Genomic DNA, 14,497 nt, shown 5'->3' with positions numbered 1-14,497 from the left:
TAGAATGGGTTCTTGTTGCATATTTCTTTTACCCTGACTTATATTACATTTTGTTTTAATTGTGCCATAATCCCTTCCCTCTACATTGTAAAAATTACAAATAATAAAGTAAAGGATGTGTACGTTTGGGTGGTGTTCAAGTTTTGCTTTCACTAATACAACAAAGCTTGTACTTCCACCTTGAATACTCAAATGTGTTCATGCTATGATTTGACTATGTACTGTATGATTATATTCTTATCTTCAAATAGTTAAATGTCAATGTCACACTTCCTATAGCAGTTAGAGTGAAGCATATTTTCTTTAAAATGGGTAAATCTGAATCTAAAATAACAATGTTTTGATATATTTTAAGATCTTAGACAGTTGTTGTTCTCATATAAAAGTGCTTGTGTTGTCACGTCCTCCTCGGTGAAGGATTTGTTTACAACTGTACTAAGCGCCCCTGGCATCAAGACAGAAAGTGTTATGACCTTGAAAACAATTACGCTTTTCTGTCACTATGAAATGTAATTATATTCACACCATCACGCCCCAATCTTTTATTTAGAGACAAAAAAGCCAATTAGCGGGAGTGATATGGTAGGCTGTCAGTCAGGCAGACTAGCACAATTAGGCCCTTCACCATTTTCTTTCATCTAATTGGAAGACGACTGATATTCCATTTCAGTACACGGTTCCTATGGAATGGGAGGTGGGATGTTTGACATACCATAAAACATGCATGCCTCGATTGACTCCCTAGTCTTAATTCAGAGCATTTGTTTTGATCAAAGTCTTTTTAGTGACAAAGTATTCTCTGTAAAAGGTGCCAGAGTGGATTAAATAGACTCATTTAAGAAGACCCTTCTCTGTGTCTAGCAAAAGCATTGGGTATTAAATGCCCAGACAATGATGCATTTGTATTCTAGTTTTCATTACTGTAACCATTCAGCTAAAAGCAGCTTGAATTAAAAAATATATTTATTTTATATCAAACATTCAATGTTGTTCAACATTGAATGTTGTGATCGCCAGCTTTTCAGTAAAGTTGAATTTAGTTAAAACTGAGCTAAAACTAACAAGCTGTAAATGGTACACCACAACTCCATTGGATAGAATGATACTCCTCAGCCTCTTTTCCAGTTTGTCGCCTCTTGTCACTGAGCCTGGCTGGCAGTCTATTTGTGCTGCAGCAACCTGTCGTTTTGTGGAGCGATCTGGCATTGTTGAGTGCAGAAAATGATCAGGCTGCCAGACAGGCTGTACAAACAAGTGTCGGAATATATGTATATACACACTGCTAAGTCTTGGTTAAAAAAAAAATGTAGTTTTTGTTAGTGGAAATGTACAGTATGTGTGTGCGTATTCAAGAAGGACAGCCTACATGTGTTTCCGTGTGTCTAAAACTTTGTGTTTCTGGTCGCAGATGTTCCATGAAGACTCGGCTGGAGGATGGCAGCTCGTTGCTGTGGACGTCAACAAACCACACGGCCGCGCCCCAGCCTGCCTCCAGGTACAGACCTCTGAAATAATACTAATAATAACAACATCACTGTCATCACTCCTAAATATACAGTGTCTTCCAGCATTGATGGCTTTCTTGGTAAAAATAAGTAGAAATGTCTATGAAAACTTGTCATTATTGTTTATCACCTTCATCCTAGATAAAAAAATCAAAATAATTACTTTCATTGAAGTAAATTTTTTTTGTCAAGATATATTTTTTTCTGAAAATGTTATGATTAGCAACACCTGTAAAAATTATTCTTTAAGTATCTTCCAATATATATTTTATTATTTTTCTCAAGTTCATTTATGTTTAAATCGACATCTATGACTTCCTGTATCACTGACGTGACACATATGCCAAACCCCCTTTGTCTTGTATCAGTGTGGGGAAGGTCACAGACATTAAATGAGACAAATGTTTCTTCACCTTCATATTGGCAATCATTATAAGAATTTGCTACACTCCTGAAAATACCCATCTGCTTTATTAGGGCAATAATTAAGATGTTTAAATTAACTAGAATTGTAATTTATCTAGAATAGTCTGGAATAGGACATAGGTGTTTTATGCCCTCACACAATTCTCCAAAGTCTTTCTTATTGAATTTTCATGTTACCATGTCTCCAAAACTACAAGCAGATTCCACTTCCATGCCAATAGGCTGTTTGGAGGTCTTGCTAGAAGAAAGCCTTTACTCACTTCAGTACATTGCACAGCCTCTCATTCAGGTGTAATTTGTTAGTTAATTAACTTAGAATTTGCAGCTTTTATATTTCACTTTCACAGACATTATACTTTTTGTGTTAATCATTGGCAAAAACTAATTAACTATATAAATCTGTTTTAATTTCATGTTATAATAATTTAATGTGGGAAAAATTGGTTATTTGAATCTCAATTAAAAGTTATTTCACTCATATACAGTGCTGCTTGAAAGTAGGTGAACCCTGCAGGGATGGTCATTATATCTGTATAAAATATTAAATTAAGTTAATAAAAAATCCTTGTCTAAACCCCAATTTGTAATAAAGACATTCCAAATAAAGGAACCCAGGCGCTTATCACCCCTTATTGAATGAAAGACATCAAAAGATGAATCGGCGATTCCCTCCAGTTAAAAGGTCAATGAGCTGTGGTTGAATGGTTGCAATAATCTGAGACAAACCTATGCATGTGATTGAGTTGGAATGATGAAGAATGATGATGAGTGATGATCTCAGTGGGCAATTCAGACACTGAATACAATTTACGAGTAGTTCACTATGGCAGAACAAACCCATTTAATGGACATGCTGTCAGCATTGCAGATGCTGCAAAATTTAGATGACATGGATTAGCAGAAATGCATCCCAAAATTGATGTCAGTTGTTCTGATTCTGATATTGATCTCCTAACCTCCAATGCCTCAGCTTTGTCGCAGAAAAATCTGAATCGAGCCAATGACCTCAACTGAGCATTGAGAGCGCATCAGGAAGCTGGCCTGCGCAAAATATCTTCACCAAGAGCTCAGGCACAACAACCCATGCCAAGAAACACATTGGCAGCACATTCAACAGTTTCCTCTGTTTGTGTGACATGCAGATGGTGCAGCCCATCAGAGATTATACTATTACTTGTGAGCAAAGAAAAGAGCAGAGTCTGTGGGACATGTCTGTCGTTGAACTCAAAGCATTTATTGCACTCTTGTATGTCTATGGCACCTACGATGGAAAGAGCCAGGATGTGGAGTCATTTTGGTCTTATTGGTATGGAGTGGACTTTTTGCAACACACCATACCACACAACCACTTTAGAGAGATTGTGACACCTGCGATTTGATGACAATGGGACTTCGCTTGGCAAGTTTGCTGCAGTCTCAGACACCTGGAAAAGGTTTCTGAAGAATTGCATTGTTTGTTACAAATCAGGAGTTTGTACATACTCCTTGGCTATCCATACCTGGGGAAAGGATGAAACCAGGCCAGGTGAGCATCTGCCGACTGTGGTTGACTGGTTTTGAGGCTCACAAAGCCTTTCATGGGCTAAGGCAGAAATGTGACCACAGACTTTACATCACTTTCCCTGGCAGAGAGTTGATGGCAAAGAAAACAAGCCTTCTGGGAACCATAGACAAGCAGAGACAGGGCAAAACGACATCAGTGGAGCTTTACTCCACTCCAGAGATGAAGAATGGGAAAGCTACGCTCACAGTGTTCAGATGTAAGAAGAAAAAGAGTGTTTGCCTCCTCAGCACCACATATCCAACTGTTGCCAACAGTAGCAGGACCAAGATTTTTTTTTTGAGTGACACACTACAGCCACTCAAGGGTATGTCTGCCATTATTATTGGCAATAATATAATAATAGGAGATAATTCTATATAATGCTAACGTTATTTATTCTTTAGGTTGGCGTGGATACCCTCAACCAGATGGCAAGACTGTACTCTGTAAAAGGAGGTACTTGTTGCTGGCCAGTCATGTCTTCTGCAACCAAGACATGACTGCTAACGCACATTTGCTGTACAAGAAATGTCTCGACAAGACAGTCAGCAGTAAACATTTAATATTGAATCTAACGTGAGCTTTGTGAAAACATGAACACTAAGACAGCCATCAAGCAGGCCACAAAGGAGGCCCGCTCTTCCATTCCCCAGGCACAGCAGCTTCCACCTCGCAAGAAGACACAGTGTCAAGTCGTCAAGTGCACATGGAAAAAGACCAATGATAACTGTCTGTTGTGCAACCATTTTTTTTGCGCCCTTTCTCACATAAACCCCTGAAGCTGTGTGCTGACCTTGGCCTAGAAGCATAAAGTTTGAAAATACAAGATTGATTCATGCGTAAATGCATGGGTAATAATAATCCAGTGTCCAATACAATCAAGAAATGACCTTTCTATATTTAATCAAATAGTGATTGCTGATAATGGGCCTCTGTAGATATTCCATTGAAAATCAGCCGTTTCCAGCTACAACATCAACAAGGCCTACACTGGGTTTCTGATTAATTTAACGTTGTTTTAATTGACAAAATCTGTGCTTTCCTTTTGAAAACAAGGACATTTCTAGGTGGCCCCAAACTTTTGAATGGTAGTGTATATGCCCAGGTTTTCGTATGCAAAGACATTCATTATGAGCACCATCCAAAGTCACTTTGCACAAATCTACAGATAACCTTCTAGAAAATTGCATACTTTTTCCAGCATTCAACACCAATTTCAAATTAAATAGAAATCTCTGCATGGAAGCAAATTAGGACCTTTGAAATAAGAAACTGTCCAATCCTGTGGTCAATAGCATATTACAGTGTAATTTACATACATATGTTGCTCATCTAGTTACAGCATTTTCTTACTGCAGTAAGATCAGGTCTATTGTGTCAGCATGCGGTAGTTTGCATCAAGCTGTGCTTGCACTCTTCCAAAGCATAAAATTATTATTTCACAAAAAGCTTTTTCTGAAGATAGTTGCACACAATGTTTACAATGTTCCTAACAGTACAGCTTCTAAAATAACAGGTTTAATTTAAAAGTGAAATATTTCCTGTTACGTCTTCATCACCGATATAATTACGATGTGTTTTTAAAAAGAAACACTAGTAGCATACACAGAAATAAATACTATTTGTTTAAACACTTTAATTAAGTACAGCAGAAGTAACGCATCTTATGACAATTTGCGAATTGACTTGATAGGCTATATACTAATTGGTCAGACTACCTTTCAATTCGCCTTATTCACCTACGGCACTTCCTTTAAACCAACACGAGGCTGTGGGGTACGGAAGTAACGTTGGCCCGCCCATCTGTAGACTTCTGTCATAACTTTACCTACAATGTTGCCGCATTGTTGTGTTCCCAAATGTACATCTTCAAAGAAAAAGAAATCCTATACAGGTCAAACCTTCCATCGTTTCCCCAAAGATCCTGTACTTTGCCGTGAATGGATTCATAAAATAAGAAGAGACCCCGGTCGCCATTTCAAGGTAATATATTAACATTAGTTTACGATGCTAACGTTAGCCATATTTACGTTAACTGTCATAGAGATAGCTAGCAAAACCTTCCGGCTAAATAGACATGACTTGATTAGCCACGCACCGGTCCTTTTTAAGTTATAACAAACGAAGGGCTGATTCGGGGGTAACGTTAAGCACGTTGTTGCTCTTTTTACTAGCGTGGTCAGCTAACGTCCTGCCGTGGGTAGCTGTGTCTTACAGCAAAATATAAACAAGACGTGATCTGTGCTTGTTTATGATAATAACCATTGCTAATCTAGACCATGTTAAGCACACAACTACGTATAAACAGTAACATCAATTTTACTGGGTTTGTGCATCCCAGTAGATGACATTACTGATTCGTTTTTAGCATCAGTGTTACCTGTGAGACCTGAACAGTACCTTCCCCAACCCTACGTAACATCGCTATGTGAACTGAGCAACCCATGCCTGTAAACAAATTAACTTATACTTAATATTTAATCATTTTAACCAACAGTAGCGCCTTGCTTTGTAGTGATACATTGGAAACAAGCTATTTTGACTGATGGTTCCAATACACTTTTAGCTAAAGATCACATCAACTGCACATTACATGTTATTTTTAGTCTAGCAGGGAAAGATGAACTGTTGATATGAACGATCAAGATGAACATTTGAACGTTTAGCAAGCGTATTTGTTCTAGCAGTGGCACCACTCCTCAAACTGAGCAGTTTATCCACAGTCATGATACCTGAATGTTGTAAGGTGCCTCGTTTTTTTCGCATTGTGCTCTCACACTGACTCTCGCTCCTCTTGACTGTAGGTAAAATATTGTTAACACTCAAAATAACTGTCAGTCTGGTGTGGTTAATATATCTTAACAATGCTTAGCATCAGCTTGTAATGTTGTCACGTCCTGTTGTTTTATCTAGCCAACAAGCTAACTTTAAAAGTATAAAGTTAACTAATGTTTATTTCAGAAAAAAAGCAGTGATTGTCCGTGCATTACCTTCCACGTCGTGCACATATCCCTCGATCCAGTTGCTTTCAGAAAAACAGCCCGGGGAATCATGCAGTCCTTATTGGCCCATTTTTCGACATGGTCCACTGTTATTTCGGGAAGACATGAAAGATTTGATGTCCAAACTGGTATCGCCATGATGACAGACGCCCGCTGCTGCGCTCTGTCAATGAACTTCCGGTTTAGAGTGTACCCCCTAGCCTCGTTTTGGATTTCAAGATGGAGGCGCGGTGAATAAGGTCAATTTCATTTTTTTCTACAACGCTGAATAAAACTTGAGAATGAGTGTTCAGTTGTTGGAGAAACAAGATTATATCCTTATTATGACTGGCTATTCTCTGTTGACTTGGGCAAACTATAGAACCAAGCACAAACTTTAAACCAAAAATATGATGCTGTATTTTCTGCTTCCACACCTAAACTATATTTTACTTAATAATATTTCGACATATAACCAAATACAGGATTTAAACTAGTCTAGATCCTCCAGGCCTGTCAGACCCACATTATCTGTGTGTTTTAGCTTCATTAGCATTCAATGGTCTAAAAAATTACATTTGTTTGTTTTAAATGGTTAATGAATTTGAAAAAACTACTAAATAAAGAATACATAGAATTATTATTTCTTAGAGCACGGGCTATATAATTTTATTCATTTATTAGGCCCTACAAATGTACACAATGAAAATGACACAACACTTAAATTATTCAAAGATAAATACAGTAGAATGTCATTTTCATTTTGATGATATACAAGGTAAAATAAGAGTCATTATTGACCAGTCTGTTACAATCAAAGGTTATATGCATGAATATCCTTACATTAGCATGGTTGCTTGATAAACATGATACATTTCAAAGAATAAATAACACATAGCCCTACAGCCTCTTCGTAGAAATTAAATAGATAGATCCAAGGTTATGTAGCCTCTCTTCAAGTAATAAAATTGCAGTGTATTATTCAATTAAATGTATTTGTAAATTTGATTAGCAGAGTGAAGGGATGATCAAAGGATGATTTACAGTAGCCTACACTGTCAAGGTGATCGCCTCCTGTGATCGCCTCCCTGTAGCATTGCTCCCCTGTTCAATTTCTCATTAATGCAATTATCTAATCAACCAATCACATGGCAGTTGCTTCAATGCATTTAGGGGTGTGGTCCTGGTCAAGACAATCTCCTGAACTCCAAACTGAATGTCAGAATGGGAAAGAAAGGTGATTTAGGCAATTTTGAGCGTGGCATGGTTGTTGGTGCCAGACGGGCCGGTCTGAGTATTTCACAATCTGCTCAGTTACTGGGATTTTCACGCAAAACCATTTCTAGGGTTTACAAAGAATGGTGTGAAAAGGGAAAAACATCCAGTATGTGGCAGTCCTGTTGGCGAAAATGCCTTGTTGATGCTAGAGGTCAGAGGAGAATGGGCCGACTGATTCAAGCTGATAGAAGAGCAACTTTGACTGAAATAACCACTTGTTACAACCGAGGTATGCAGCAAAGCATTTGTGAAGCCACAACACGCACAACCTTGAGGCGGATGGGCTACAACAGCAGAAGACCCCACCGGGTACCACTCATCTCCACTACAAATAGGAAAAAGAGGCTACAATTTGCACAAGCTCACCAAATTGGACAGTTGAAGACTGGAAGAATGTTGCCTGGTCTGATGAGTCTCGATTTCTGTTGAGACATTCAGATGGTAGAGTCAGAATTTGGCGTAAACAGAATGAGAACATGGATCCATCATGCCTTGTTACCACTGTGCAGGCTGGTGGTGGTGTAATGGTGTGGGGGATGTTTTCTTGGCGCACTTTAGGCCCCTTAGTGCCAATTGGGAATCGTTTAAATGCCACGGCCTACCTGAGCATTGTTTCTGACCATGTCCATCCCTTTATGACCACCTTGTACCCATCCTCTGATGGCTACTTCCAGCAGGATAATGCACCATGTCACAAAGCTCTAATCATTTCAAATTGGTTTCTTGAACATGATAATGAGTTCACTGTACTGAAATGGCCCCCACAGTCACCAGATCTCAACCCAATAGAGCATCTTTGGGATGTGGTGGAACGGGAGCTTCGTGCACTGAATGTGCAACCCACAAATCTCCATCAACTGCAAGATGCTATCCTATCAATATGGGCCAACATTTCTAAAGAATGCTTTCAGCACCTTGTTGAATCAGTGCCACATAGAATTAAGGCAGTTCTGAAGGCGAAAGGGGGTCAAACACAGTATTAGTATGGTGTTCCTAATAATCCTTTAGGTGAGCGTATTATTTCAGTGTACCATATTGCAAATAATTTGCTTTCAAATATTAAGCGCTCGCCATTTAACCAACTAATACACTGCAAAAACACTGAAAGGCTAAAGAATAATAATGCAATTTGTATCCAGTTTGTTTCCAAGTTGTTTTATTCATAGATGGACAATGTGCCTGTTTTTGTGGTTCACATCAAATGCATTTATTATTTTCTGGGCATCCAAGGCTTTTGTTCTTTGATGGCCAGCAAGGAAGTTGCAGTTTCGTGCATCTCCCCTACTGTTCCTTAGATACGTTTTCAAGTGCTTGATGTGATCAGTTGTAGAGGTCACTGAATCATCATTTTATTCAGCATTGTGGGAAACCCGACTTGGGTTTACCTGAGATAATTTAGCGACTGTGCAAATATGTGCGTGGGTGCACAAATTTAGAATGACAAACGTACGTCTTCCGTAAAAAATAAAGTATGGAATAATTTTGTTTTAATTACTTGCAACATGCAGCTGCCATATTTTTCATCATTACTCCTCTGCATCCTCATTTTAAATTGATTCCAATTCACCCTAGGCTCTGATCTGGGAGTATCGGCCATTCATCCATTGATGTAATTCAGTGAAGGGTGATCAGCGCCTGTTTACAGATTAACGCCTGCCCCACTAGTGTGATTTTGGCAGATTAAGTAGCGATATGGTGTAAAAAAAATGGTAAATTGTCTTCACAAACAGAACAATTTTTTTTAGAAGTTTGTGAGTTTAGAAATTTGTCTATTTGTATGGACCCTGAGATGTCACTAGGCCTATTCAAAATGTATTTGCCCCTCTAAATAAATCAATACATCTGTCAATACATTTTCTCTGTGATTCCAGTTTTGTCTGAAAATTGTTTAGAAATTGTATAGAGTCATGTTCATTTGGCAGCACATTCGGATGAATTTGATGCTTTGAACGTAACTCGCTCATATGAAACGAGCACTCTTCTGTAAATAGTAGCTAACATCTCCCTAATATTGGCCAACACCATTATCGTCTGTTTTTAGAAGTAAATCCTTTCAAGTCCAAAATTTAAATGCACTTGAAAGCAACAGCACATTTTGCCAATCAATATACCCTTTCAGTTGGCCAACCATTTTTTATAAAATGTATTTAAAAAATGGCATGTATGGCAAAGTTGCAATTAGTTAGCCAAAATGTGTTTTTGAAATCAAATAGGCTCTGTGCACTAGTGTATGGACGAACTTCCGCTTTAGCCAGATGTCGGCATATCATTTTCCGGTTTACTTAAGGCAATCACCCGCGTCGCCCAAAATTTCAGTTTTTAGTAGATGTCTCCAAGACCTGCCTAAAATAAGCATTAGTGATGTCCATTGAATTGTTGATGCCTGGTCCCCTGCTCCAACAAGCAAGTGGAACAAGGGATTCAAACTCTACGTATCGAGTTATCTGCACAACTACGAGGGTAAGTAGTTTACTGTGGTGTGCCAGCCGGCTATTGGCTAAGCTAGTTAGCGACGTGTTCCTTTTTAGTGTAGTATTAGCCAGGACAATAGAACACATAAAAATTCACCCTAGCCTCAAAAACAGCAAAAGAACGCTGGCTGAGCTGGAACGCTAGTGTGTCCCCATAGCAAGTGAATTGAAACTAACCTTTGTTCAGCCTCTTCAACCTGAATGAAGCTTAAAATTTCATAGCCTCAAAAAAGCACCAAAACAGGTCTCCTCTTTTATTTTACTACTGTAACCTCATTTCACAACGAAACTGAAAAATAACAAATGGCATAGGAAAGTAAACAACTGGTCCTATATGGTATTAATTGAGCTTAAACCTGCGTTACGTGGAAGTATATAAAAAAATTGCCTTTTCTGACTATTTCTAGCTTTGAAGTCATTCAATGGCGCAAGCCATATTTTATTAAAAAGAGGACATTCTCCTGATTAAAATGATGCCCCACTTGTACCTTGAAACAAAAATGAGTCACATACATTATATATATATATTTTTTTGTACAACAGCATCACTCATCTTGTTGTGAGTTTAGGTGTTTACTAATGCAAATTAGTATTAGTAAGTCAACCAGAAACTGCAATACCGACTTCTAGACAAAAGTGGAAGTTCTTCACTACGCTGGTGCACAGAGTCTATTGCTTCAGGTTAACATAAAAATATACAAATCTGACTACTGTATTTACCAGTAGTTTTTAATTATGGCAGAAGCACATGCATAGACCGAAAATACAGTCCAGATAGTACCCAGGCAGGCGCAAATCACTGGGCACAAATCACTGGGCGATACCCCAATGTAAAGGATCATGCTCCCGGTGGTTGAATGCGAATTAATAATGAGAATAAAGTTGAATAAAGTTGATCAATGTGGATCACATGTAGCGGGACAAAATCTGTTTTAACTCTAACGTATTATTACCATCTTATTCAGGAAATTCCTTTTTATTAGGAGAAACAAAATATGAAACATAAAATCTGTCTGAATAGGCCTATATGAATGTTTATGAGTTTTTTTATAGAAGCCATGAATATGATCCAGATTGTTATTTAATTCCTCAAAAGCATCACAGTAATTAATTATATGTGAAACAAAATAAATACAATATCCGTGACTGTTTCATAACTCTTTGATAATAGGTTAGCTTTATGCAAATCGTTTTACCTACTTAATGGATTTTATCAAGCAAGGTGGATTTTCATTTTATAGATGTTTAGAGCCTTATTAAACAAATGAAATTACTATACCTCACGCACGATCTCAGGCTCCTTCCCCACCAGCAAGGTGACGTTCCACATCCCTAGAGCTAGTTTCCGTGTCCAGGGATCGGGTTGTCTAGGCCCCCGCCTTCGACTGCCACCCGATCCTCTCCGCACCAGCCCCTTATGGTCCCTCTTGTGGGTGGTGAGCCCACGGGAAGGCGGCCCCATGTCGCTCGTTTGGGCTGAGGTAGTCGGGATCACCTCTACGCACGGCTTGGGCTCTGGAACCACACTCCTTGAGAGAGGATGGACTCTTCACCACTCTGGAGTTGCCCATGGTGAGAGGCGGCGGGCTGGTGTGGGTTTGCTTATAGCTCCCCAGCTCTGCCGCCATGTGTTGGAGTTTACCCCGGTGCGCCTACGGGTCAGGGATAGGTCTCTCACTGTTGTTTGTGCCTACGGGCCGAACGGCAGTGCAAAGTACCCGACCTTCTTGGAGTCTCTGGGAGGGGTGCTGGAAAGTGCTCCGACTGGGGACTCTATCGTTCTACTGGGGGACTTCAACGCCCACGTGGGCAACGACAGTGACACCTGGAAGGAACGGCCCCCCTGATCTGAACCTGAGCGGTGTTCAGTTATTGGACTTCTGTGCTAGTCACAGTTTGTCCATAACGAACACCATGTTCAAGCATAAGGGTGTCCATCAGTGCACGTGGGACCATGACACCCTTTGTTGTCGTTTCATCTGACCTGCAGCCGTATGTCTTGGACACACAGGTGAAGAGAGGGGCGGAGCTGTCAACTGATTACCACCTGGTGGTGAGTTGGATCCCGATGGCGGGGGAGAAAGCTGGACAGACTCGGCAGGCCCAAGCGTACTGTAAGGGTCTGCTGGGAACGTCTGGCTGAGGTCTCCTGTCAGAGAGATCTTTAACTTCCACCTCCGGCAGAGTTTCGACTGGATCCCGAGGGAGGCTGGAGATATTGAGTCCGAGTGGACAATGTTCTCCACCGCCATTGTCGAAGCGGCCGCTCGGAGCTGTGGCCGTAAGGTCTCCGGTGCCTGTCGAGGCGGCAATCCCCGAACCCGGTGGTGGACACCGGAAGTAAGGGATGCTGTCAAGCTGAAGAAGGAGTCCTATCAGGCCTGGTTGGCTTGTGGGACTCCTGAGGCAGCTGACGGGTACCGACAGGCCAAGCGGACTGCTGCCCGGGTGGTTGTGGAGGCAAAAACTCGGGCCTGGGAGGAGTTCGGTGAGGCCATGGAGAAGGACTATCGGCTGGCCTCGATTAGATTCTGGCAAACCATCCGGCGCCTCAGGAGAGGGAAACAGTGCCCTACCAACGCTGTTTACAGTAGAGGTGGGCAGCTGTTGACCTCAACTGGGGATGTCGTCGGGCGGTGGAAGGAGTACTTCGAGGATCTCCTCAATCCCGCCGTCACGTCTTCCATTGAGGAAGCAGAGGATGAGGGCTCAGAGGTGGACTCGTCCATCACCCGGGCTGAAGTCACAGAGGTGGTCAAGAAACTCCTCGGTGGCAAGGCACCGGGGGTGGATGAGATCCGCCCTGAGTACCTCAATTCTCTGGATGTTGTGGGGCTGTCTTGGCTGACACGCCTGTGCAACATCGCGTGGCAGTCGGGGACAGTGCCTCTGGGATGGCACACCGGGGTGGTGGTCCCTCTTTTTAAGAAGGGGGACCGGAGGGTGTGTTCCAACTATAGGGGTATCACACTTCTCAGCCTCCACGGGAAAGTCTATGCCAGGGTTCTGGAGAGGAGAATACAGCGGAACAGTGTGGTTTTCGTCCAGGCCGTGGAACACTGGACCAGCTCTATACCCTCTACAGGGTGATGGAGGGTTCATGGGAGTTTGCCCAACCAATCCACATGTGTTTTGTGGATTTGGAGAAGGCATTCGACTGTGTCCCTCGTGGCATCCTGTGGAGGGTGCTTCGGGAATATGGGGTCCTGGGTCCTTTGCTAAGGGCTGTCAGGTCCCTGTACGACCGAAGCAGGAGCTTGGTCCGCATTGCCGGCAGTAAGTCAGACTTGTTCCCAGTGCATGTTGGACTCCGGCAGGGCTGCCCTTTGTCGCCGGTTCTGTTCGTAATTTTTATGGACAGAATTTCTAGGCGCAGCCAGGGGGCGGAGGGTGTCAGGTTTGGGGACCACACGATTTCGTCTCTGCTCTTTGCGGATGATGTTGTCATGTTGGCCCCTTCAAGCCAGGACCTTCAGCATGCACTTGGACGGTTTGCAGCCGAGTGTGAAGCGGTGGGGATGAAAATCAGTACCTCCAAATCCGAGGCCGTGGTCCTCATTCGTAGCCTATTGGGCGTTTAATAACCTTCATGTAAATATGTTGTGTTATATACTATAATTTGTTTGGGTCTACTGTGGCATATTGTACTTTATCAAAGGAATGTGGTGGTATTATTATTTTTTAGGCTACTTAACAACAAATCTGACATCTAAATAAAGATTCTGTATTGTCAGAGGTTGCATGACAGTTTTGAGTTTATGGAATCAAACACAGCAACATAGCAATCCATGTATAGGATTATAGTAGACAATATTCCGCAAATGTTTATGTTTAATTATGACCATATATAAAATGAGACACAGGCTTGAATGAAAAGCAGTAAACACTTAAATAACAGTAGTTTCAGGCGGGTGTCAATGCTATCACAGATGCCCCCGATTCTTATTTTTTATTTTATGTTTTTGTCAATGCCTCATGGCACTGTAATTTGCCACAGTATACCCCCGTCGCGGACAAGCTCCTTGGGGCTGGAATTAGATAAGCGATATCTGTAGAGTAAGGATGTGCAAAGCAGCCAGTATTTGTATCTGTATTTGTATTTGTTAAGGGGGAAACGGTATTTGTATTTGTATTTTATTTTTTTGCGTTACACTTCTAATTTACGTTATAGTGTAAGTATTCTTTAATTAATTCTATTATAATAATTATGGATATGGAAATATTGGTTGATATTTTTCCAAAAATCCAGCAATGAACATGTAACAAGGAACTTCATTGAAAAGAAAATAACAT

At 40.9% G+C, this 14,497-nt stretch overlaps 1 protein-coding gene across 7 annotated transcripts in view; it reads left to right on the top strand.

Annotated features, from left to right (window-relative positions):
* nalcn (sodium leak channel, non-selective) overlaps window positions 1-14,497 on the top strand; it is a 279,305-nt gene that overhangs the window by 78,346 nt on the left and 186,462 nt on the right. For all 7 annotated transcript variants that reach the window (XM_034286758.1, XM_034286757.1, XM_020055017.3 and 4 more), the window contains one exon: window positions 1,409-1,495. In XM_034286758.1, coding sequence (XP_034142649.1) covers window positions 1,409-1,495 — 87 coding nt within the window. The remainder of the gene's footprint in view (window positions 1-1,408; window positions 1,496-14,497) is intronic.

Source organism: Esox lucius, chromosome 16 (assembly GCF_011004845.1).
Source record: "Esox lucius isolate fEsoLuc1 chromosome 16, fEsoLuc1.pri, whole genome shotgun sequence".
Taxonomy (NCBI): Eukaryota; Metazoa; Chordata; class Actinopteri; order Esociformes; family Esocidae; genus Esox; species Esox lucius.
This window is presented reverse-complemented; position numbering and strand designations above follow the sequence as displayed.